Raw genomic sequence first — 26,662 nt, 5'->3', positions numbered from 1 at the left:
TCCCCACGAGAGGCACTAGCATCGCCCGCCAGCAGCACATACAGCCGATCACGGCGGTGCAAGCATTTCATCTGTGCACTGCTTGACATCTCACATGACCCTTAAACAATTCTTTTGCTGTAGTACTCAAGATGCTGCATAACCACTAGCAAGCAGCATTCGCTCTTGCTCTGGGCTCAGTGGCAAATGCTCCTTACAGGTCATCCATTGATGGTGAGCCAATGTGGCTGAGAACTCCGACTAAAACTCCAACCTGTCTGCACCTGGCCGGTTGGGGTGGCCGAGCAGTTCTAGGCGCTACAGCCTGGAACCGCGAGACCGCTACAGTTGCAGGTTCGAATCTTGCCTCGTGCATGGATGTGTGTGATGTTCTTAGGTTAGTTAGGTTTAAGTAGTTCTAAGTTCTAGGGGACTGATGACCTCAGATGTTAAGTCCCATAGTGCTCACAGCCATTTGAACCAAAGCCATTGCCTGCACCTGACCGAGCTGACACTAACTGGGACACCGGCCAAATCACAATCTTCGACCTCACCAGGCACTAATCAGACATTGACCCCAGACACCGAACTGGACTGTAATGAGAACTTCCTCTTTCCACCAGAAGAGGTTCTTATTTCGTGCCAGAACAATCAACTGTTTGAAAGTTTGTGAAAGAAATGATTAGTATGTCTGATATGAGAGTCTAGGCTTTGGGCAATTGGTTGGAGGTGTTCATCAACAAGAGCAGAAATTCTTTCAGTAGGAGCACAATAACCAGCTACAACTGGGTGTCCAGCCTTTTTGGGTTTGTGAATTTTGAGGAGAATGTTTTTTTTGGGAATGGACCAGAGGATGGATGATGAAGGGGAGTTAGAGGTAAGAAAAGCCTGAAAGGTTTCCAGGGGATGGTCAGGTGCGAGGGGAGTGGTGGTTGTGATTGGATAGTAATATGAACTGGGAGGAATGAGGTTCAATGTTGACATTAGGCTGGCTTCACTTGGAGGGATTGTTAACAAAGAAGTGTTTCTACTGCAGGGATCAAGATGAGGATAGTAGCTCACAGACATATTTTGTACCATCAATAATAACAGTAAAATGAAGGAAATAGGGAAGTCAGCAAGTGGGCAGCCACAGAGCTCCCCCCCAGGGGGTCCACAACTCTTTTGTGGACACGTGCGTAGCGAGCACGGGACCCCGAGCTAATGTGGCCCTCCTTCCTTTCCGGGCTGCATACCTTCCCTTTCCGCATCCTTCCCCGTCCCCCATCTTCGCCCCCCCCCCCCCTCACCTCTGGCTCTTCCCTTACCTTTCTCCCCCTCTGGGAGTATAGTTTGTGCCTACGTCCGGAGACGGACGCTCGAAACTGTTCCAAATTCCTTGATTTCTACGCTTGCAAGTCCTTGTCCTTCCTCTGTCCTCCTCTTTTCCTTCCCTTTTCTCTTTGCCCTTTTCTCCGCTGCGGCATTTGAGACCCCCTCTTCTTTCCTTTCCCTTTCTCCTTTTTCCTCCCTGTGCGTGTCTGAAGGCCGACCCACGCACTTCCATGCGTAGCCGGTGACGGGGTAACGCGTAATTCCCCGCCCCGGGTAGACAGGTAGGACACATACGTACCCCCTGGTAACGGCCAGGCCCAGGGAGGGGTGATTACCCGAGCTGATACCTTCCGAAAGTGCCGATTGGTCCCTCCGTCCGTTTGTCGGGAGGTGTGACCTGAGGTGTGAACAATCACCTAAGGCGGGTGTGCCCTCAGTGAGGGCCCCCACAAGGGAGGAGCGCGCCATCGGAGACGCCGGTAATCATGGGGGATTCTTCCGCAATGGTTTCCTCACCTTCCACTATGTCTGCTCACAAACGTAAGTTCACTGAGTCTCAGCCACAGACGGTTCTTCCATCGTTGCCACAGTTCCTTGTTGTTTCTCGGTCTGATGAAGGTCACGACTTCTCCACGGTCAACCCTTTCATTATTCAGAAAGGTGTCGACGCAATTGCAGGTCCTGTAAAGTCTTGTTCCAGATTACGGAATGGCACCCTGTTGTTAGAAACACACAGTGCCCTCCAGGCACAAAAATTGCTGCGTACTTCTCTGCTCCACACCTTCCCTGTCCAGGTGGAACCGCACCGTACCTTAAATTCCTCGCGTGGAGTCGTTTATACACGCTCCCTCGATAGATTGTCTGACGAAGAAATTCAGCACTACCTGTCTGACCAGGGCGTAACGGCTGTTCATAGAGTTACGAAAAGGGTTGACACGAAGATCATTCCAACCCGCACTGTCTTCTTGACATTTGACAAAGTTCAACTCCCATCGAAAATCAAAGCAGGCTATGAGATAATTTCCGTTCGCCCTTACGTCCCAAACCCTACGCGTTGCTATCGATGTCAGCGGTTCAATCACACCAGCCAGTCCTGTTCCAATCCGGCCAAATGTGTTACGTGTGGCAAGGATGCCCATGAGGGTGTTTGTCCACCTCCATCCCCTCGCTGCATCAACTGTATGGGTGACCACGCTGCTTCCTCTAGAGATTGCCCAGTTTTTAAGGACGAAAAGCTCATCCAGGAAATAAGAGTGAAGGAAAAGGTGTCGACCTTTGCTACTCGAAAATTATTCGCCAGTCGACAGCCCACCGTGCCTCAGACAGGCAAATACAGCACTGTCCTTGCTTCCCCTCGGCCAACAAAGGAGGCGGCCACGCAGACTTGCGACCTCACCTTTAGTGCCACGGTCGTCCGATCGGCCAGCGCAAAGATCGCCCGTTCAACTTCACCACTTTCGCCTGCCCACTCTATGGCTCACCCTTCGTCGGGTTCTGCTAAATCTCGAGCCCAAAAGTCAGACACCAAGTCTTCGAAGAAAGAGCATACTCATGAAGAGTTTTTACGTACGGCAACTTCACCACCATCGGTTCCTCCTTCATCTAAACCTCATACTTCCAAGAAGGCTACAAAGAAACCCAGTTCCTCTCCTTCTCCGCCAAGGCGTGTCCCATCCACAGCGCCACCTGGCGGAAATCGCCCTCGGCCGTCTTCTGTGTCGCCGAGGCGCACTGCTGGTGGCCGGTCAACCGGCCGATCGCTGGTGGCAGGAGCTGCTCCTGACCAACCTATGGATCAGGATCTTCTGCCTTCGGCTGAATGCCATTCCCTGCTGTCGGTCGCAAGCTCTGAGCAGTCGTTGAGTTGACAGCACCCTTGGTCACAATCCTCCATTTTCTGTTCACCCTATGTCCATTATCCACTGGAATATCCGCGGCATTCGAGCCAATCGGGATGAATTGTCGATCCTCTTACGATCCTACTCGCCGGTCATCTTCTGTCTTCAGGAAACAAAGCTGCGTCCTAATGACCACTTTGTTTTCCCTCATTTTCAGTCCGTCCGATATGACCTCCCCTCTGTGGAAGGCACTCCAGCCCATGGAGGACTCATGATTCTTCTCCATGATACTCTCCATTATCATCCAATCCCCTTAAACAGTTCCTTCCAAGCTGTCGCCGTCCGTCTTTCCCTTTCTGGATACACGTTCTCTCTTTGTACTGTATACATTCCATCGTCCACACCAATGGCACGAGCTGATCTCCTTCATCTTCTTGGTCAGCTTCCACCCCCCTATTTGCTGGTTGGGGACTTCAATGCCCACCACCCGCTTTGGGGATCTCCACATCCTTGTCCACGTGGCTCCCTATTGCTAGACGTCTTCCACCAAGCGGATCTAGTTTGCCTCAACACTGGGGTCCCCACGTTTTTGTCTGCCTCCACGACAAATTTATCTCATTTGGACCTTGCGATCGGTATTGTTCCGCTAGCTCGGCGCTTCGAATGGTTCGCCCTTGATGATACACACTCGAGTGACCACTTTCCATGTGTCCTTAGGTTGCAGCCTCAACTGCCATACATGCGCCCGCGACGCTGGAAGTTTGCCCAAGCCGATTGGACACTTTTTTCGTCTCTAGCGACATTCGCTGACCGTCGCTTTCCCAGCGTCGACGATGAGGTCACACATATTACCGACGTTATCCTTACAGCTGCGGAACGTTCAATACCACGCACCTCCGAATTGCCCCGGCGCCCCCCAGTTCCTTGGTGGAACGAGGCATTCCGTGACGCAATACGTGAGCGGCGACGTGCTCTTCGCATTTTCCGTCACCATCCTACTTTGGCAAACTGTATCCGCTATAAGCATCTCCGTGCGCGATGCCGTCGCGTCATCCGCGATAGCAAGAAGGCAAGCTGGAAATTCTTTATTAGCTCCTTTAACACCTTCACTCCCTCCTCGGAAGTTTGGAGTCGGCTTCGACGGTTCTCAGGCGCACCTAGTTTCTCCCCGGTCTCTGGGCTCACTGTCGCGCATGATACCCTAGTGGACCCCGTCGCAATTTCTAACTCATTGGGTCAGCACTTTGCTGAGATTTCGAGCTCTTCAAATTACCCGCCAGCGTTTCTCCCGAAGAAACGTGCAGCGGAAGTGCGACATCTTGCTTTCTCCTCTCAAAATCACGAAAGCTACAATACTGTTTTCTCCATGCGGGAACTCCAACATGCCCTCTCTTCTTCTCGCTCCTCCGCCCCAGGATCGGATGGTATCCATGTCCAAATGTTGCTGCATTTATCAACCCATAGTCTGCGTTACCTCCTTCGCCTTTATAATCGAATTTGGACCGACAGTACTTTTCCCAGACGATGGCGGGAAGCTATCGTCGTTCCCATTCCGAAACCTGGAAAGGACAAACATCTCCCCTCTAGCTATCGCCCCATTTCTCTCACGAGTAGTGTCTGTAAGATTTTGGAGCGTATGGTGAATTACCGTTTAGCTTGGTGGCTGGAATCACGCAGTCTTTTAACAACTGCCCAATGCGGATTCCGAAAGCATCGCTCTGCAGTTGACCATCTTGTTGCTCTCTCCACTTATATCATGAACAATTTTCTCCGGAAACGCCAAACGGTAGCAATATTTTTTGATCTGGAGAGAGCATACGATACCTGTTGGAGGACAGGCATCCTCCGCACACTGTTCTCTTGGGGCTTTCGAGGCCGGCTGCCCCTTTTTTCTTCGCGAATTTATGGCAGAGTGAACATTTAGGGTGCGGGTGAACACTACTCTCTCCCGTACTTTCTCTCAAGAAAACAGGGTACCCCAGGGCTCCGTGCTGAGTGTTGTACTGTTTGCCATCGCTATAAATCCAATTATGGATTGTCTCCTTCCTGATGTCTCGGGCTCCCTCTTTGTGGACGATTTTGCGATCTACTACAGCTCTCAACGGACCAGCCTTCTTGAACGACGTCTTCAAGGATGTCTCGATCACCTCCACTCTTGGAGCCTCGAAACCGGCTTCCGTTTTTCTCCCAGTAAGACCGTTTGTATTAATTTTTGGCGACGTAAGGAGTTTCTTCCGCCCTCCTTACATCTAGGTCCTGTCAACCTTCCGTTTTCAGACGTCACTAAATTCTTGGGTCTTATGTTTGACAGAAAACTGTGCTGGTCCTCCCATGTTTCCTATCTTTCGGCTCGCTGTCTGCGAACGCTCAACACCCTCCGTGTCCTGAATGGTACCTCCTGGGGAGCGGACCGAGTGGTCCTTCTCCACCTCTATCGCGCCTTAGTGCGCTCGAAATTGGACTATGGAAGCATAGTCTACTCCTCTGCTCGGCCGTCTATTCTTCGGCGTCTCGACTCTATCCACCACCGTGGATTACGTTTAGCGTCTGGAGCTTTTTACACTAGCCCTGTGGAAAGCCTTTATGCTGAGACTGCTGAACCTCCGCTGTCCAATCGGCGAGCGGTCCTTCTGAGCCGTTATGCTAGCCATCTGTCTTCCATGCCTGCTAATCCAGCCCATGACCTTTTTTTCGACGCCTCCTTTGATGTAGGGTATGCAGGCCGCTCCTCCTCCCTACTACCCCCGGGAGTCCGCTTCCGTCAACTGCTCCATTCTCTTTCCTTCCGCTTTCCTAAAACCTTCTTGACAACTTGGGGTACAGCACCGCCTTGGCTCCGTCCCCGGATCTGTCTGCTCCGTGATCTTTGTCAATTTCCCAAGGATGGTACACCTTCACTTGTTTATCGTCGGGCATTTGCTGCTCTATGTGCACAAATGACGGACGCCAACTTTATTTACACCGACGGCTCGAAAACATCGTTGGGTGTAGGGAGTGCCTATATTGTTGGCGACGCCCCAAATCACTTTCGGCTTCCCGACCAGTGTTCCGTTTATACTGCGGAGCTTTTCGCTGTCCTCCAGGCTGTCCACTACATCCGCCGCCATCAGCGGATACAGTACGTAATCTGCTCAGATTCTCTCAGCTCTCTCCTCAGTCTCCAAGCTCTTTACCCTGTGCACCCTCTGGTCCACCGGATTCAGGACTGTCTGCGCTTGCTCCACCTGGGGGGCGTCTCGGTGGCGTTCCTCTGGCTCCCGGGACACGCTGGTATCTGTGGGAATGAGGTGGCTGATATAGCAGCCAAGGCTGCAGTTTCTCTTCCTCGGCCAGCTATTCAGTCGCTTCCCTTCACCGATCTACGGAGCGGTTTATGTCGCAAAGTTGCTCATTTATGGCATGCGCATTGGTCAACGCTTCCCCGAAATAAATTGCGGGAAGTGAAAGCCCTTCCTTGCGCTTGGACCTCTTCCTCCCGAACGCGTCGTCGGGAGGAGGTAATTTTAGCTAGACTCCGGATAGGGCACTGTCTTTTTAGCCATCAACATCTTTTAAGCGGCGATCCTCCCCCACTCTGTCCCCACTGCTCTCAGCTGTGGACGGTAAGACACCTTTTAATTGAATGACCCTATTTTAATCCGTTACGCTCCCGTCTACAGCTATCGCCGGATCTATCGTCGATTTTAGCAGATGACGCGCTCAGCCGACCGCGTTCTCCAGTTTATTAGTGACAGTGAAATGACGTCAGTCATTTGAAGTTTTATCGGGGACCATCAACCCCTCTCTGTAGTGGACTTTTAAGCCTTGTTTCTGCTTTTAGTGTCTCAAATTATTTGAGTTTCGTTCCCATTTTTGCTGTTTTCCATTTTCAGTTTTTATTATTTCCTCAGTCACGGACCGGGCGCTAATGACCATAGCAGTTTTGCGCCCTAAAACCACAAAAAAAAAAAAAAAAAAAAAAAAAAAAGCCACAGAGCTCTGCATGTGACACAAAATGCCTTAATTACATCTGTTCCATCCCTGATCCACTACAGTCGAGAGGGCCTGCTAGTCAACAGAGTGCGTCACCTGGAATAGAAAACTGGGTGCAGCTGGGTGTCAAATTTGTCTGGCTCATTCAGGTGCAAGCAGGTTAGAGTGTTTGTCAGAGTCCTCGGCCACACTGGGTTGACACCCAGTTGGTGATTGGGATGGCGCTGAAGACTGCTGTTTTAGATTGCTACCAATAGATGAACTGCAAGGAGCAGCCAGCGTAGAGTGTGGAGTGAGAGCGAGATCTGCTTGTTATTGATTGTGCAGCATCTTAAGTACTGTGACAGACGGATTTCCATGAGGGTCACATGGGATTGGGACATGCATCACATGGCACATGGACAAAATGTAGTGCAGCAATCAGCTGTGCGTGCTGCTGACAGGCGACACTGGTGCCTGTCGTGGAGCCCGCTGGAGTCTGGTGTGTACACATAGTGGTATTTATGTTGCTGTTGTCATCTGGTATGCAAACAGTGATTGATGTTGCCTTTGTTGTCTGGTGCGCACACAGAATGGTGTGTAGAACCAGAATTGGGATTGCCATGTGTCAGACTTCAGCAGAGGATATCTAGGGTTAGGCCAACCTGCCAGCTGTGAATGTGTTCCATGGTGGTATTCAGTCAGGCAAGTAACCAGGTACTACCATTAGCATGAGTTTAATGTCCCTCCTGTTCAAGCCCAGGATTGCAGAATTTCTCTTTAAGCACGTTTTTTGTATTATTAGCTAGTCATTTTTATGTTTTTGTGTTTTAATCAGAAGTTCTACATGCTGCCTTCCAATCCAGCCATGTAGTTTAAAATTTATCGTCACTTTAGTGCTAATTGTGACTGATTCTAGTCTAAAAAATGGGGTTGTTACCCTGCCCTGGCTTGCCTATCAGCTTGTTCATTATCAATAATACCTGAATGATCAGGGTACACAGCAAGTGTACCCTGTTGCCTTCCCTTAGCTCCAACATAGATTCTCCTTCGCACACACGCTGATGGTATATAGGAATACCATAGCCGACTTCCCTGAATGCCCAGCCCCAGCAGCTTGGTCTCTTTTTTGGCACATCAGTCTACCAGACTATGTCATCTGAACAGTACAGTGGTTAATTCTTCCACAGCTCCCTACTTTCAATTGTTACACTGAAAGGTTTGTTTAAGCAGATTGAAGCTAATTGTATAGTTGTCGAGCAGTTCCCTGATCATTTCTGAGTTTGCCACATTATTTACACCATTCATTATATTTGTGGAGGATTGTGGATATATGTTGCTAGTGGCTCCACTGTAATCCAGTGATATAATGGGGGCATGTTCTGCATGGTCTTCATCCCAGAAGTGCTGCTAATTCCACCTGTTATGGCTAGACAGGCCAAACTGCACCTTCTAGAGCTCCTTAGCAGCCATCTTCTACTCTACTTTATACCAAATACTGTAGCTGCATAAGTTATCATACACTGAGGTAACAAGTCATGGGATAGTGATTGCACGTATACAGATGGCAGTAGCATTGTGTACAGAAGGTATCAATTTGCACCCCAGGACTCTTCCCATCTATCCACTGGAGAGCACACATGACAACCTGTGTGGTACTGACCACTTCCTCATTTTCCTGTCACTGCCCTGGTGTCATGCCCATGGACGCCTACCCAGATGGGCTTTAAACAAGGCAGACTGGGTAGCCTTCAATTCTCCTGTCACCACTGAATCTCCCCCACATGGTACCACCAGTGTTGTGATTGAGCAGGTCACTACAACGATAATTTCTACGGCGGAAAACGCGATCCCTCGTTCTCTAGGGTACCTCCAGAGAAGGACAGTCCTTTGGTGGTTGCTGGAAGTCGCTGACACAATTAAAGAGCATTGGTGAGCTCTACAGTGACATAAGCAGCACCCTTAGCTAGAGCACCAAATAGCCTTTAAGCGGCTCCGTGCCCGCGTTCGCCTGCTTATAAAACAATGGAAACAGGAGTGGTGGGAGAAGTATGGGCAGACCATTGGGTGCCATACGTCACCTTCCAAAGTCTGGACGAAGATCCAACACCTTTTTGGGTACCAGACCCCAAAAGGTGCCCTGGCATTAACATAAATGGCGTGCTCTCTATTGACGCAAACGTGATTGCAGAGCACTTTGCTGAGCACTACGCTCGAGCCTCTGCATAGGAGAACTACCCCCCAGCCTTTTGCACCCTCAAACAGCGGACGGAAAGTCCTATCGTTCACTTCCCACCACAGTGAAGCATATAACACCCCATTTACAGAGGGGGTGCTCCTCAGCGCCCTTGCACATTGCCCCGACACAGCTCCTGGGCCGGACCAGATCCACAGTCAGATGATTAAACATCTGTTGTCTGACTGCAAGTGATATCTTCTCGTCATCTTCAACTGGATCTGGAGCGATGACGTCTTTCCATCACAATGACAGTAGAGCACCATCATTCCAGTGCTAAAAAGCGGTAAAAATCCGCCTGATGTGCATAGCTATCAGCCCCACCAACGTTATCTGTAAGCTGCTGTGTCAGCAGTTGGGTTGGGTCGGGTCCTGGAGTCGCGTGGCCTACTGGCTCCATGTCAGAGCGGCTTCCACCAGGGTCACTCTACCACTGTTGATCTTGTGTCCCTTGAGTCTACCATCTGAACAGCCTTTTCCAGGCGCCATCTTTTTTGACTTGCGTAAAGGATACAACACAACCTGGCAACATCATATCCTTGCCACATTGTATGAGTGGGGTCTCCAGGGCCCGCTCCTGATTCTTATCCAAAACTTCCTGTCGCTCCATACTTCCCGCGTCCAAGTTGGTGCCTCCCATAGTTCCTCCCATATGCAGGAGAATGGCGTACCGCAGGGCTCTGTATTGAGTGTATCTCTATTTTTAGTGGCCATCAACGGCCTAGTAGCAGCTGTAGGGCCGTCAGTCTCCCCTTCTCTGTATGCGGATGACTTCTGCATTTCGTATTTCTCCTCCAGTACTGGTGTTGCTGAGTGACACCTACAGGTAGTCATTCGCAAGATGCAGTCATGGACTCTAGTCCACGGCTTCCAGTTTTCAGCCACGAAGTCGTGTGCCATGCACTTCTGTTGGCGTCGTACCGCTCATCCGGAACCTGAACTTTATCTAAATGACGATCCACTCACTGTATTGGAGATTTATTGATTCTTAGGACTGGTGTTTGACGTCCAGTTGACTTGGCAACCTCACCTTCATCAGCTTTAAGTGGGAGTGCCTCCAGCACCTCAATGCTCTCCACTGCCTGAGCAACATCAACTGGGATGCAGATCGCTCTATGTGGCTGCAGCTCTACAGAGCCCTTGTACAATCCCGCCTTGACTATGGGAGTCTAGTTTATGGTTCGGCAGCACCCTCTGTGTTGCATTTACTCGACCCAGTGCACCACTGTGGCGTTCGCCTGGCGACGGGAGCTTTTAGAACGAGTCCGGTGACCAGTGTCCTCGTGGAGGCCAGAATCTCTCTGTCGCAGATCCAGCATGCACAACTGCTCTCCAGTTATGTTGCACACATTCGTACTTCTCCTGAGCATCCGAATTACCGTCTCCTTTTCCTACCTGCTACGGTTCATATCCTGCAAACGAGGCCCGGGTCAGGGCTCACGATTGTGGTTCACGTGCAATCCCTTCTCTTCCGACTGGAGTCCTTCCCTTTGCCACCTCTACTTGAGGTCCATTCACGTACATCTCCATGGTGTACACATCGGTTGAAGCTTCATCTGGACATTTTGCATGGTCCTAAGGACTCCATTCACACCCCCCCCCCCCCCTCCCTACCGCTCTCCGCTGTCACTTCCTCTAGATTCTTGTTGTGTTCTGGGGTTCTGAAGTAGTTTATATTGATGATTTGATGGCTGATGGTAATGTTGGCTTCGCCTATGTCCACAAAGGCCATATTGAACAGCATTCCTCGCCCTCTGGCTGCAGTGTATTCACTGCAGAGCTTGTGGCCATATCTCGTGCACTTCATACATCTGTTCCCGTTCTGTTGGGTCGTTTCTTCTCTGTTCTGACTCCCTGAGCAGCTTACAAGCTATCGACCAGTGCTACCCTTGCCATCCTTTGGTTGTGAACATCCAGGTGTCCAACTCTGCCCTGGAACGGTCTAGTCATTCAGTGGTGTATGTGTGGATCCAAGGACACGTCGAAATCCCAGGCAATGAACTTTGCTGTCAGGCTGGCCAAACAGGCTATGCGGAAACCGCTCCTGGAGATGGGCATCTCTAAAACTGACCTGCGTTCTATCTTGCGCTGCAAAGTTTTGTGGCTTTGGGAGACGGAGTGGCATAACAGTAAGCACAACAAACTTCATGTCATTAAAGAGACTGCGAAAGTGTGGAATACTTCCCAGCAGGCTTCTCGCAGGGAATCAGTTGTCCTTCGTCAACTCCGCATTGGCCATACATGGCTCACACACATGGTTACCTTCTCTGTCGTGAGGACCCACTTCAGTGTCGCTTTGGCTCCCAAATAACAGTCGTCCACCTCTTGCTGGACTGCCCACTTTTAGCCACTCTGCGGCGGACTTTTCCCAGCACTCTACCTTTGGTGCTGGGTGACAATGCCTCAACAGCAGCTTTAGATTTAGATTTTTTTTCGTGAGGGTGGGTTTTATCATTTGCTCTGAGTTTTAGTGCATTTCCTTTGTCCCTCTGTGTCCTCCACCCTGAGGCTTTTAGGGTGGAGCTTTTAATGTGTTGCAGAGTGGCTGGCTTCTTTTTTATTCTCATGTTCAGCCAGCCATGGTAATCTGCTTTCTTGTTTGTTATCTCTGTTCTCCCTGTTTCTTGCATCTCTCTGTGGTTTTCTTGTCCTGTTTTGTCCATTGTAGTGTTTGTTGTCCTTCTGTCGTTCTTCTGGTTCTTCCTTTCTCCTGTTATTGTGCCATACGTCTTCTTTGTTTTCTTCTTTCCCTTGGGTACTTCTTTTGCTGGGAACAAGGGACTGATGACCTCGCAGTTTGGTCCCTTTTCCCCCTTTTAAACCAACCAACCAAACCACAGTTTGAGGTGACTTTCGCAAAATCTGCCCATTTTCCTAGACCTCTCCAGTCCTTTTCCTTCACCTCTCTTCCTTCCCCTGCAACCCTTCTGCCTGAAGAAGGAGCCACTGGCTCTGACAGCTTGCCAATTACAACCGTCTTTTACATGTGTGTTCTGCTGCCACTTGGTGAGTAGCTGTTTTATCTATCCAGTTACATTTTTAAATACATAATTTCAATAATTTACAATTAGAATTTCACATCTCAAATTAATTGAATAGCACATAAAAATTGGTTTTTGTCTGAATTTTATGTTACGATATGAGTTTAGATAGAAATAAGCCTTCTTGATGACGACACTGGAAAAATAGCTAAGTAAACAATACCATAAATGCCATACATAAAAGTGTTAATATCCAGAATGAATTAAGTGCTAATGTTCCTACCGTGCTTTGGAAATCAGCTGCTTGAATACTGGGCCTGGTCTTAAATTCAAAATTATAGAATGACAGCTTTATCTGGCACATCTCTCAGTAACACTAATTATAAGTAAAAAAAGAAAAAAAAATCATTTAAGAAGGTGAATAAGAAAACAGTATAGGAATGGGTCCCAACTTGCTGCAGAGGGACTCCTGATATTTTACCCATCGGTCTTTCCTTCTTGCAGTTGAACGAACTTCTTACCTACTTCCTTTGCAATTCCAGTTTATTGTTCCAACAAAGTACATTCCTGTTTGTGGACAGCTTGGTGATTGGACAGTTTTCTAAGTATATGGTCATGATGGCAAATGTCACTTCATCTGCCATTTCATCTAAATCTACTGGATTTCTTCTCGGAGTTTTACATTCGGAAAGCATGAGTTTAGGTCTTTTCTGTATGTAACCCCATCTGTTTTCATAGGTTTCCTGTAGGCCATGGTATGTTTAACGCGCATTTCAACCCCAAACATAATATAAATCTTCATCCACATCTATATTCTGCGAATCACTGTGAAGCACAGGACAGAGGGTACATCCCGTTGTAACAGTTATTAGGGTTTCTTCCCATTCCATTCACCTTTAAATGCCTCTGTGCGTGCAGTAATTAATATAACCTTGTCCGCAGAATCCCTCTGTGAGTAATGCACCAGCGGGCTGTAGTATCCACTGGAGGCCGAACTGCACATTAACCCCGGGTTCGGTGTGGGGTAGCGGTGGGGTAAATGGACTGTTGTAGCCTGTTGTGGGGTTGTGAACCACTGAGGGCTATGGTGGGGACAAAGCCTCTCTGTTGCTTCTAGGTCCTCAGTTCCATACAGTACAATACAATACCTTGTGCTCAGTCCTGAACATCATACTCATTGTAATCACAGTCAGTGGCCTAGCATCCACTGTCGGGGCCCCATGGTCTTGCCAGCACTATACAAGGTGTTCATAAATTCCCATTACAAACTTCTAGGACTAGTAGAGGGGAGTGAGTATACAATAGTTTGAATAGGAACCAATGTTCAGAAAAATACCATTTCTGTTCAATGACAGTTTCAGTTCAGGTATTTAATTCATCCAATTCTGCTTGAGCAAGTGAATTAGGCATGTTGCAGTACAATTATTATACAACAATTCAAAAGAAAACATAAAGAAACATCTGTTTATCGCTTAAGCACATTTGTTTGTATTAACACTTGGACATTGTGTGCTTACATAGTTCAAAAACAAAATAAAATGGATTACAACAGTGGCTCAAAATGGTGATCACCAGCATTGTTACAGACATTCTACCTACTGAGGTATGTTCTGGTACACTCTCTCCATTCCACCTGGTGTCTCTTCAGTTTCTAGTGCAGTGGACAAAACTTGCACCAGCAGATCGTCCTCTATCTCTAAAGGAGTGTCATAAATTAAACTTCACATAGAACTGTAGAAGTAGTAGTCCATAGGAGATAAATTTGATGATTGCAGCGGACGCACAATTGGACTTCTTCGGCCTTTCCCTTTTTCACCATGTTGTCTGTTGAGATGTCTCTGAACCACAAGTGAGAAGTGGCATCACACTGAAACCACATTTCCTGACGTACTTTCAGTGGCACAGCTTCCAAGGATGGGCCTGATATGTTTTGTAGGAAGATTGCATACCAGGACCAGCAACTGTGAGATCTTTCTCTGTCCTTAAGCAGACATGGACACATTATTGTAGCAGGAATTTCTGAACACCCTGACTGTTGGGATGTTGTAACTAAATTGCTATTAATTCAGCCCAGACATCCACAGTAGCATGAAAGTTAATTGCTACTATGGTTCAATAAAATGGGTGGCATTTTGTGTGCTAGTTATTAATAATTAAACATCTTCTTTACAGGATGGCTCTGTAACAGAATGTGGCAACACAATAAGTAACATTTATTGATAGTTAAGATACAAAACTTAACTTTATTAACAGTTTGATGCATGGCACTTCACGTCCTACATGTAATACAGTTACCTATAATAACTTTTCTGTTTCTTGGCAGTCTATAATTTAATCACTATAACTGAAATTATTATGCAGACACATGTTTGACTGTCCTAGCTCTGTCTATGTTCTAAACAGAAATCGCGAACTGCGCTCCATACTCTAACTGCAGGAAATGTTTGAATTGTTGGAACAAGGTGAACTAGAGAACTGTGGCATTTCAGGAACTGAACTGAGCATTCTGCCTGTCAACAGAAGGATCTCCATCCTTGCCAGTACTTGTTAGGAACAATGTAGTCCACTGTTGAGAGCACTCCCTCTGGCAGCCAGGAACGCCATGATTCGCTGATGGATGTGACAGTGGAAGCAGGAAGTGGTCCCAAATAGTGGCCACCATCTGGAGACTGCTTCTCAGAACTCAAAATGAACCAGGGGACTGATGCGCCTGTGTGGTAGCAGCCTCTCTTGGTATTGTTGTGTACCTCTGGAACGATGTACACAACAATTTCTCCCTACACTACAGTGCCACATCAATGTACGCTGTTGACTGCCAGCTCCAAGCCACAGGTTTGAGATTCTCTCAAATAATAATAATAAACCATTTATGCACAGTGTCACTGTGAGCTCTACCCAGGTAATCAGTTACCAGAACTTTTGAAATACACTTATTTCAGAGTATTCTCCTTAATAGCAAATTGACATGGTTACCTCATGTATACCAACTAAAATGAATTGCATGACAAAACCCAGTGTTCTACGGTTTCTGGGTAGCAGATTGCTGGGAAGCAGATTGCACAGTTCTCTTATGATTTTACAAGTCACAAGTCCTGTCACACCTGGCCATTGGTGCATTGCATACAGGTCCATTGATTATTGCACCTGTTCAATCCTGAGCACATCAGTCTGAAGTTGGTGACTCGAGCTTTATGTACAACTCCCATGAACACTCTTGTAGTAGAGGCTGTCAGAATCCATTCCATATTCCTTCGGATAGCAAGCCAAGTGGGAATTAGAGAAAATGAACTGGCTCATCAAAAGGCCAAAAGAACCATAAACCTCAGAACCCCCATTGATGACGCACAGTCCCAACTAAGATAACGAACGCTAAGAAGATTTGAAGAAGACGGCAAACCACAACACCTCTAAACAATTATGACTGATTAAGGGAGCCACAGCTATATGAAGGACCTTGCAAATAGCCTCTTAGAGGGAATCAGTTTTACCATGCAGACATACCATTGGTCACAGTAGGTGCACTCTTGATTTTACTCTCAAAGAAATTGGCTGGCCACTGTGTGAATGCGATGCAGTCCAGGACAGTGGCTCATATATATGTGTGGGATGCACAGCTGTAGCCAACATAAGGAACACTTAACTACATGTCCTACTCATAAACACTGAAATAGCCATCAAGTGAATCTTGCAGTTTATAAGACTATCCGGTTATTATAATAAACTAGAAGTCTCCCTGCTTCTGTGCTGATATTGGGGATGGGGGTGGTTATAACACAAGTAGTAGAGATGCTACATGACAACAGTGCTGCCTGTCTTCACTTCAGGAAGCTAACATTATATGAGATATGTTCAGAAAATTCCAGAATTTTGGCCACAAAATTTTTCTCTGCTTACCCTTTGCTTATTGTGCAAGCTTCTCCTCCGCCATTGCTACACTGCTCCCAACGCCATCTCCATTTCCGGATCGCATGAAGTGCCATCTGAAAATTTTCTTTTATCTTGTCTATTGTTGCAAATCTTTGTCCTTTCAACCAGGTTTTCAACTTTGGAAATAAAAAAAATGTGTGCAGGAGCCAGGTCTGGAAGGTACGGAGGAGGATGCAGCACAGTTATTTCGTTTTTTGTGCAATAGCCACGCGCCGACAGAAGCGAACGTGTGGTGCGTTACCATGTTGCAAGAGCTATGAATTGTCTCGCCACATTTCAGGCCGTTTCCTTCGCAAATTTTCTCGTAGGCATCGCAACACATCCCGATAGCACAACACCTCTAAACAATTATGACTGATTAAGGGAGCCACAGCTATATGAAGGACCTTGCAAATAGCCTCTTAGAGGGAATCAGTTTTACCATGCAGACATACCATTGGTCACAGTAGGTGCACTCTTGATTTTACTCTCAAAGAAATTGGCTGGCCACTGTGTGAATGCGATGCAGTCCAGGACAGTGGCTCATATATATGTGTGGGATGCACAGCTGTAGCCAACATAAGGAACACTTAACTACATGTCCTACTCATAAACACTGAAATAGCCATCAAGTGAATCTTGCAGTTTATAAGACTATCCGGTTATTATAATAAACTAGAAGTCTCCCTGCTTCTGTGCTGATATTGGGGATGGGGGTGGTTATAACACAAGTAGTAGAGATGCTACATGACAACAGTGCTGCCTGTCTTCACTTCAGGAAGCTAACATTATATGAGATATGTTCAGAAAATTCCAGAATTTTGGCCACAAAATTTTTCTCTGCTTACCCTTTGCTTATTGTGCAAGCTTCTCCTCCGCCATTGCTACACTGCTCCCAACGCCATCTCCATTTCCGGATCGCATGAAGTGCCATCTGAAAATTTTCTTTTATCTTGTCTATTGTTGCAAATCTTTGTCCTTTCAACCAGGTTTTCAACTTTGGAAATAAAAAAAATGTGTGCAGGAGCCAGGTCTGGAAGGTACGGAGGAGGATGCAGCACAGTTATTTCGTTTTTTGTGCAATAGCCACGCGCCGACAGAAGCGAACGTGTGGTGCGTTACCATGTTGCAAGAGCTATGAATTGTCTCGCCACATTTCAGGCCGTTTCCTTCGCAAATTTTCTCGTAGGCATCGCAACACATCCCGATAGCACCATCAATTAACAGTTTGTCCCTGCGGCACGAATTCACGATGAAATAATCCTTCTAAGTCAAAGAAAACTATCAGCATGGCTTTGACATTTGACCTGACCTGATGAGCTTTTTCAGTCTAGGAGCTTTCCTGACCCATTGTGAACAATGAATGTTTTCCTCAACATCATAACAATATTCCCATGTCTCATTGCCAGTTATGATTATCTTAAGGAACATCTTGTTCTCATTTGTGTGATCCAAAAGCTATTCACAGATTGCGAGGCAAATGTCATACTGATTCGTGAGCTGTGGAACAAACTTGGTGGCAAAATGATGCATTCTAAGATGCTGTGTCAGGATTTCATGACATGATCCAACTAAAATGTTACATTCTTATGCAATTTCTTAGCCAGTCTTCGATTGGCACACACAATTCTGTTGACTTTCCTGACAAGAGTGTTGTTGGTAGACATAGAAGGATGTCCTGAACTATGGGCATCTTTAACTTCCATCTGGCCATTTTTAAATTGTGTGAACCATTTGTAACAATGAGTATGGCTTCCTGAATCCTTTGATGTGTCTCTGTAAAGATTTTTTTTTACACAAAATTTAATGCAGACACATTGCTCCTCTAACTCTGCTATCTTCAAATTCGCAAACAGTCTGACACAACAATCTACTCAATACAGCCCCTCAGGGGCTCAGCATACGTTTGCTGAGTACAGGCTTGGTGACCCAAGGAGTTCCTAAGCGAGGGACTGCTAAGCGCCACCAGTCCTCTGTCACCATAAGCTCTGGTTACATTTCAATGACCACTGTGCGATGCAGCAGTGGAATGTTGTGTGTTTTGGAGAACGATGGTCTTGACTTCACCTCCTGGAAAGTACACACCTCTATAAAAAATAAATAAATAAATAAAAATTAAAAAAACCCTCAACCTCAAGGTGTGCTACATGCTGATGAAGTGAATGGCTGCTGAGGTAAAACAGTCTTTAGCGGGCAACCTCTGGGACAGGTTTGCTCAGGCATGCATGACTCTTCCTCCGCTGACTGTTGTTTCCCTAGCGTCTCGTGGGATTCCTATGGCATGGTCTCATCAAACTACTACTCCTGATGGGACAGGTGTACCATCAGGCAGTACCTACACCCACTTCTCAGAGAGCTCGGTTGGTCAGTCGTCCCGAAAAAGTGTCTCAGAATCGTAGGAGCAGGTCATTAGTGTGCCATAACACTTTCATTGTAATCAAGCGAACAGGGCGAACTTTTGAGAAGATATCCCGTTTCTATATTCACAAGCCATTGGAAGATATTGCTCGATCTCTGAAAAGTGTCAGATGACTTCGTAATGGTACACTTTTAGTTGAAACTGCTAATTCCAACCAAATATATAAAAGTATGCTTCTTGGATGTAAGGCCTTAGGTGACTACCCAGTCAAGGCTGAGTTGTATAACACCCTTAACTTTAGTAAGTTCATAGTTACCTGCTCTGATATAATGAAGGTGAACCCCGTAGAGTTGTGTGAAATATGGGCATCACGGAAGTGCAAAATTATGTGAGGAGAGTGAATGGCAGATTGGAAAAATGGGCAACATTTATTCTAATGTTTAGTATTCAAGAGTTACCTGAACATATCCTTGCAGGCTACATCCACCTTAAGGTTCGCCCATTTGTTCCTAACCCAATGCGATGCTACAAATGTCAAAGATTTAGCCATACCACTGTGGGATGTAATGAGAAGGCTACGTGTGGCAGTTGTTGAGGCTCAGCTCACAAGTAGGGCAGTTCTTGTACACTTCCTTCAAAATTTGTAAAATACTCTGCGGATCACTTAGTGTGGGATTTACAACGAGGACAGGAAAATTCAGGAGTTGAAAGTAAAGAGACGCATACCCTATGGTGAAGCTAAAAAAGCTTTCAAAGCTATTCAACCACCTGTTTTTGCGACTTCTTTTGCATCAGCCCTTAAGACACCAATTGCTGAGTATGATGCCTCCACACAACCTCAGACCACAGATTCAAGTATGAGCACATGCACTTATCGATTTACCTGTCAGGGACACACTCCACTTGCAACTGATGTCGTTCGGAAGCCATCAGCAATAGGCTTACTACCTAAGCCACATACAACTACCCAACATCAAAAGCCAACTAAGCCATCCCCGCAGTCCACGCACCACCTCGTCCTGCCAGTAAAGAAAAACATCCTTCGAAAAGTAGTTTTAAGTCCAAGAAAGCGGTAGTTAAACCTTCAGATTGGTGAGCTCTCTCCCATTCTAATGGGGATATGGACTTCCAATAGGAGGAACCGGAGGGCAAGGAACTGGCTAATGTTCCCCCTGACCTCCCAGGTAACTCACTACCTCCGAGGGAGAAAGCAAAGAACAACCATTTCTAACCAGTGGCTTCGACAGGGGCTTCTGTGTTGCAGTGGAATTTGAATGGATATCGCTCACATTTGGAAGAATTGCAGCTACTGATCCGGTAGAAACCTTTCTGCATCTACTCGTAAGAAATGCATCTTGAAGTCACCGACACACCTGCATTATGGTGCTATCACACATACGGGAAGGACATACTACTGGAGACAGGGCTAAAGGTGGAGTGGCTATTTTCCCTGATGACAGATGCCACCTCTCTCCTGTCCCTCTTACCATGACCATGTAAGCAGTTGCTGTGAAAGTTCTCCCACCCTTTAATATCATGGTGTGTTCCTTGTGCCTGGCCTCCTAATGATGATTTGGATGTAGACACACTGGCAGAACTCTCCCAGGCACTCCCACACCCATTCCTCCTTGTGGGGGACTTCAGTGCCCACAATGTGCTGTGGGGCTCTTCTCCAGGGATCGGATGATCAAGCGACTCATTCATTCTGAGAATATCTGCCGTCTGAACGCGGGTCAGATGACCTACTTTTCCACAACTACAGGGTCTTTTTATGCCACTGATCTTTGTTTTTGTTCCCCAGCTATTGCAGACTCAGTTCAGTGAGAAGTGGCTCCAGAATTACATTCTAGTGACCACTTCCCAGTGTGGATCTGTCTGCCGACTAGGACGGCGGCTAATAGGAGACCACGCAGATGGATGACACAAAGAGCAAATTGGTTACAGTACAGTCGACAGGCTATTTTTGAACAAAAGGATTGTGTGCAGTAGGCAGTGGCCCATATCACTTGTGAGATCCAAAGGGTTGCGCAGAGTCCACCCCCAGGTCTATTAACCACCTCTAGTGACGGCCTGTACCTTGATGAGGTGAAAATTGTCAATTGACAATCGGGACCAGACAAACAGCTCTGTGGAACTTCAAACACTGTCCAACTACAGACAATCTTCATGCCTTCAGTTCTGCAAAAGCACATGCGAGGTGAATGATCAAAGAACGGAAGAGGGCTTCCTGGAAGAAATTCATGACTTCCATTAATTGGTGTACTTCCACTGCGCAAGTTCGGGAATGAATAAGACGCATTTCAGGCAAGGGTAGTACACGTCCCTTATAGCCTTGTCAAATAATGGAGTCTTGGTGGGCATGCCAGAAGACATGGCTTACGTTTTAGCTGAACACTTCTTTATTGTTACTACATCATCCATACAAGCTTTCGCTGTTCAGGTATTCCGTAGGACTGCAGAGATGAGGAAGCTCAATTTCTTGTCGCATAATGAGGAATTCCACAACCTTCCATTTTCCTTGTGGGAACTGGAATTAGCTTTGTCTGCAGCCAGAGCCACAGCTCCAGGACCTGGTGAGATCCATTATGCCGTGCTTCGCCAACTGTGCCCTGAAGCATAAGGACAGCCCCTCTCTTGTTTCAATCAGATCTGGTTTGATGGACAGAACCCCACACTTGGACGGAAGCAGTACTAATTCCATTCCGGAAACCAGGCAAGGACTGTAGCGCCCCTAACAGTTGTCGGATTGTCGCCCTTACCAGTTGTATGGGTAAGACTCTTGAATGCATGGTCAGCCGCCGCCTCGTCTGGCTGCTCGAGTCCCGAGGTCACTTGAGCCACTCAGGCACTACCATTCCACCCTTGACAACTTAATTCTACCGGAGACAGCAATAGAGGAGTCCTTCTTACGCTGAAACCATTTGTTTTGTGTTTTTGACCTCGAAAAAGCATATGACACTACTTCGTCAACTTCATGAATGGAGACTACTTGGACGGGCCGGCGTTTTTCGTTATCGCATTGGGTTTTCGGTTCTCACCAGAGAAGACTACATGTGTCAATTTTAACCATGCTTGTTGGAATTTTAACCAACCAGTGCTCACCATGGGGGACAAAAGTTTGTTTTCAAGACACTGCGCACTTTTTGCATTTATTATTAGACTCGGAAATTAACTTGGCTTCCACATCTGAAAAATCTATGAATGAAGGGCTTCCAGTCATTGAATATTTTGAGATGCCTTGGCAGAAAAACATGGGGAGCAGACAGGTCCCGCCTCCTACAGTTTTATAGGACATTTGTTCGATCACGCTTAGATTATGGCAGCGTTGGTTGTCTACGGATCGGCCTGTCCTTCCTACCTCAGGATGTTAGATGCTGTCCACGATGAGGGCATTTGGATATCTACTGGAGCCTTTCGGACCAGCCCAGTTCAGAGTCTGTGTGCAGAGGCTGGTGAACCACCACTCTCGATTTGACGACATACCCTTTTGACTCGAAATGCGCTGAAAATCTCGGCATCACTTCAGTCATTGGCATTTTGTTCAGTGGTCCAACCCACCTTTGAACAACAAGCACATTTGGTATATGTGCTACAGACTGTCTCAAGGATCTGGATCTCTCAGGCATCAAAATACACAACCAGGGATGGAACACACTGCTGCCTTGTCGTCTTCAGAGGGCCAAAGCTATTTTAAGCTTGACACAGTACAAGAAAACTTGTGCTCCAGATTTTGTTTTTACAGCTTTGTTTTCGTCTATTCTAAGTACTTACCACAGTTTTATCATTATGTATACAGGTGGAACCCAGCAGGAGAATGCTCTCAGTTGTTCTGCTGTTTTCCTTGATAGGGTTTTTAAAGTGTGTCTTCCAGAACAATTTACAAATTATGTTGTGGGGTTAATGGCATTCTGATGGCATTGGAGAGGGTTCACAGAAATCACTGTACAAGGTTTCTTGTCTGTTCCGACTCTCTTAGTGCACTGCAAGCACTTCACAAAATGTATCCGGTAGACCTGCTGATTCGGCTCATGCATGACTCGTTACAGCGGCTCCAACACTGTGGCAAGGAGGTGATCTTTTGCTGGGTATCTGGCCACATTGGGATACAGGGCAACAACAAAGCTCCCAAGGCAGTATGTTGGGATAGTGCTGTCCATCAATGTCCCATCCCTTTGCACACCATCATCTCATTTTTGACAGATGCAGCATGCGTCAGTGGGAGACTGAATGGTTGCAGGTGACAGACAACTAATTGCAGTCGCTCAAATCGACCACAAAGGCTAGGCGGACTTCATGTCAGCCTCGCTGCTGGAAGGAGGTTTTGCTCACCAGACTGTGCTTCAGGCAGAGCCCTTTCACACATGGCTTCCTCCTCTGGCGGTTGGATCCACCACTCTGTGAAGTTTGTGGCATGCCGCTTTCAGTTCAGCATTTTGTGGCTACTTGTGCTATATACTGACATTAGGGCAGCCCTCAGTCTCGCTGGAGATCTGCCCACCATCCTCACTAATGTCGATACCAGTGTTACAAGAGTGGTGAAATTTTGTGAACTGTCTGGCCTAATCCCTAAACTGCTGAGGAAGGGCGGCACACTTTAATACATTATAAACTGCTCTGCATGTGGGGACAACCGTCATCCCAACCTATGAGATTTGCATGCTGACTTTTCGTCAGGGCGCTGATGACCATGATGTTGAGCGCCCCCTCAAACTTGATCATCATACTCGACACAGCACTGAACAAGTAACAGACATACAATAATGAAACTCATGCCAGTTACACATAAACACAGGTGTGTGTGTGTGTGTGTGTGTGTGTGTGTGTGTGTGTGTGTGTGTGTGTGTGTGTGTGTGTGTGTGTGCAGGGATGCCAACCGCATTTCGCTCCAACACACCATTCGCGTGAAATTACGAATGCTCCAGAATTTTTTTAACAGACCTCATATTTCTTTCATTTATTGATATTATGAGGGACCTGATAATGACATATTCGATTAAAAACAGATCGTAAACTGTATATACACTTGTTTTTACCAATATTCTGCATGCCACCATATGACATTGATTGTTTCACACTGAAACCTTAAAGCAAACAGAACGCATCACAAATAATTATACTGAAATAAAATTGTGAAGTATGTCTGAGCAATGTCAGCATGCACATCATCTGTACTCTAATGCCCGTTTAACACTGACTCAGCCATTAAGCGCTCGTGCCAAGCAATAACGGAAAGCATTGTCAACAGGTAGCGCTTACTCTGGAATGCCGGATGCAGGTAAAACAGCGGTAGTTGCATTAACATAAAATTCACTCTGTGAGGAAGCAGATTGGCAAGTTTAAGACCAAATGACAAATGTATCTCCTTTTCTTTTTGTATTCTGACTACGGTTCTGTTGAAGGATAATTATGTTAATTCCGTTTTTTGTCTGCTTCAGCCGAAATAGGGGAGAGAGTGTCACAGACCTGATACAGGATTTGGGAAACAGATGTTATTGCTGCAGCAAAATCTCCTCACAAAATATCAGTCACCACCTTTCTCCTCTCAATGTGAAAATATTTTGTTGACACTGACCCACGTGGGGAGAAATGATCATCATAATAAAATAATGGAAATCAGTGCTCATACAGAAAGATATAAGTGTTCATTTTTTTCCTGCACTTTTTGAGATTGGAATACTAGAGAATTTTGTGAAGATGGTTCAATGAACCCTGTGCTAGGCACTTATGTGTGATTTGCAGAATATCTTTGTAGATGTAGTTGTAGATAAATGGCAGATATATTGACGTGGGAGGATACAGGATCTTCACAGGGTGACCCTCTCCCCGTAGTTTGAGCACAGAGAGGCCACCAGCTAGGCCACACTCCCGTAACTCGACCAAAGTGCTACTACAACAACATATCTGAAAGTCACCTATCCTACTTAAAACTCTAGAAATGGGACAGGCTTTAACATAACAATATCTGGCCCCTTGTAATGAAAATGGTTCCAGTGTTTTTCTTTTTCCTTCACATCTTTAACAACATTTTGAGCATTCAGTCATTGAATGGTCTGATGAACATGCAGAATACCCATGCACAATAATAATTATTATATTTTACTCTGCTGAGGCTAAAACTTGCTCATCATGCCCCAAGATACATACTGCTCACCCTCCTAAACTCTGTAGTATCCTTGTCGAACTATTTGACAATCCCACACAGTTATCCTTGCCCCTAACCCTCAACTGTTCCCACTGTGAAACCTGCGCAAAGCACCCACTCACTAATACTTACTCCAGTCTTGGAGGTTTCCCAGTAGTAAGTTGCCGAGCATGCTCAGCAGCTTAAAGGACACGAGTGCCTGCTACACTACATGGTCTACAGGGACCCTCCGACTCAATACTAGTTTCTCAGAACTCTGGAAATGGGAACTTGCTCTCCAAAATCTCCTCGCATCTCAATATTCTCCTGGACCTAGCTTATATAGCCCTTCTTTTCTGTTTTAGTTTTTATTTATTGAGTTCCTTCCTTTATTCCTTTTTTACCTACATTATTCTTTCTCCTTCTCACATCTACCTCCCCCCCCTCTCTCACTCACTCTCACCCCCCCCCCCCCCTCTCTCTCTCTCTCTCTCTCTCTCTCTCTCTCTCTCTCTCTGTGTGTGTGTGTGTGTGTGTGTGTGTGTGTGTGTGTGTGTGTGTGTGTGTGTGTGTTTTTCCTCCACCTCCATTTTAGTTTTTAATTGCTCTCAGTGTTTGACTTCTGATCTCTCCCGTTCTGTGCTTGTTTCTTCTGTAGACTGAAGCAGAAGCAGCTTAGTACTGCCTGGACATTCTGTATTTCTGTAACTTTAACATAAAAAAAGCAGTATGAAAAGTATCTAAAAACATCATTGCATTTAATAGCAAACTGAGTGATGAACCCAAAGAAATAGTTATAAATGTATAATAACTTTATGTGCATAGCCTGATTGTCTTTGCCCTTGTCTGTTCTCTTTAGTTTTATTGCTTCTGTACTTTCTTCTCATAAAATATGTAATTTCGCAACTCCTTGCTTCTTCACACTATAATTTTGCTCGCGACAATAGTTTCAACTCTTCAATTTAATGAAACAGCAAACAGTCTGTTGACTTTAGCTCTAAAATGCTGTTTTCTGGCTTAATTCTTTCTTTGCCATTACAGGCTGCCGTCGAGGAACTGCTTGAATGACATACGTTCTCATGACTGTCAGAAACAAATGCAATTGAAACAGGAGCTGGTGGCTCTAGTAGAAAAAGAAGAAGCAGAGGTAGAAAAAATGAAGATGAAAGTAGAAGATGCAAGAAAACAATATGCAAGCCTTCAAAGCAAGGTTTCAAACTTGACTGAAATTTCTTCCAAGCTAAACATGTGCACAGAGAGAATAGAAATACTACTAGAAAACTTAGTTTCAGACTTAGAACTTGGTCACTATATTTATGAGTGACTTCCAGCTGTTTGTGTCCCTGAAAGTACATACCTTTTCTGAGAGCAGCATTTATGTCTCATGATCCAAATAATCATCACACAGTTCAGTCTCTACCATATTTTGTAACAGTAGTTAAAAATGTGGATTTTATTTTTGTTATATTTCTTTGTGTACTGTAAATTGATAATTTTGATTATGGGTTAATACTCTGAAGGCTTCAAACTGCAGTTTTTCATTCACCAGATGTGGCTGCAGTTTCTATTAAAACCTATTGAAACCTGTAGTATTCATGTCTGAAAAATAGCATTTTTTTTAGTGCTTTGTATGTGCAATTTCTTTAGTTTTGATCTCATGTTGACAATAATTTTTATTTTGTGTATATGTATAGCAAAAGATTGATTGGTATGCTCCTTTGAACACTATAGATTTTAAATACTAATATCTGAATTTTATTAAAATCTGCTGCTATATTTTTATTTTGTAGCCAATGCACCCTCTCTATAAACATTTTGTATTATGACAATGCAGTTCTTTTGAAGGATAATTATGTTAGTTCTGTTTTTTGTCTGCTTGAGCTGAAATGTCAAGCAATCATAGAAAGCAGTAAATGCAATCAAAGAGAAACAAATGAAAATCCTCTGACAATTCACCATCATGTTTGCAGTATTTGT

The 26,662-nt window shown here is 45.9% G+C and overlaps 1 protein-coding gene across 2 annotated transcripts in view; it reads left to right on the top strand.

The window, feature by feature from the left end:
- LOC126262672 (uncharacterized) overlaps positions 1 to 26,413 on the top strand; it is a 69,962-nt gene extending 43,549 nt beyond the window's left edge. The window contains exon 3 of one of the 2 annotated variants that reach the window (XM_049959446.1): positions 25,727 to 26,413. In XM_049959446.1, the coding sequence (XP_049815403.1) occupies positions 25,727 to 26,009 (283 nt within the window). In that variant the 3' untranslated portion in view covers positions 26,010 to 26,413. The remainder of the gene's footprint in view (positions 1 to 25,726) is intronic. The other variant, XM_049959445.1, reaches the window with a different exon arrangement.
- The last annotated feature ends 249 nt before the right edge of the window (positions 26,414 to 26,662 follow it).

The sequence above is a fragment of the Schistocerca nitens genome, chromosome 6, assembly GCF_023898315.1.
Source record: "Schistocerca nitens isolate TAMUIC-IGC-003100 chromosome 6, iqSchNite1.1, whole genome shotgun sequence".
In the NCBI taxonomy this organism is placed as follows: Eukaryota; Metazoa; Arthropoda; class Insecta; order Orthoptera; family Acrididae; genus Schistocerca; species Schistocerca nitens.
This window is presented reverse-complemented; position numbering and strand designations above follow the sequence as displayed.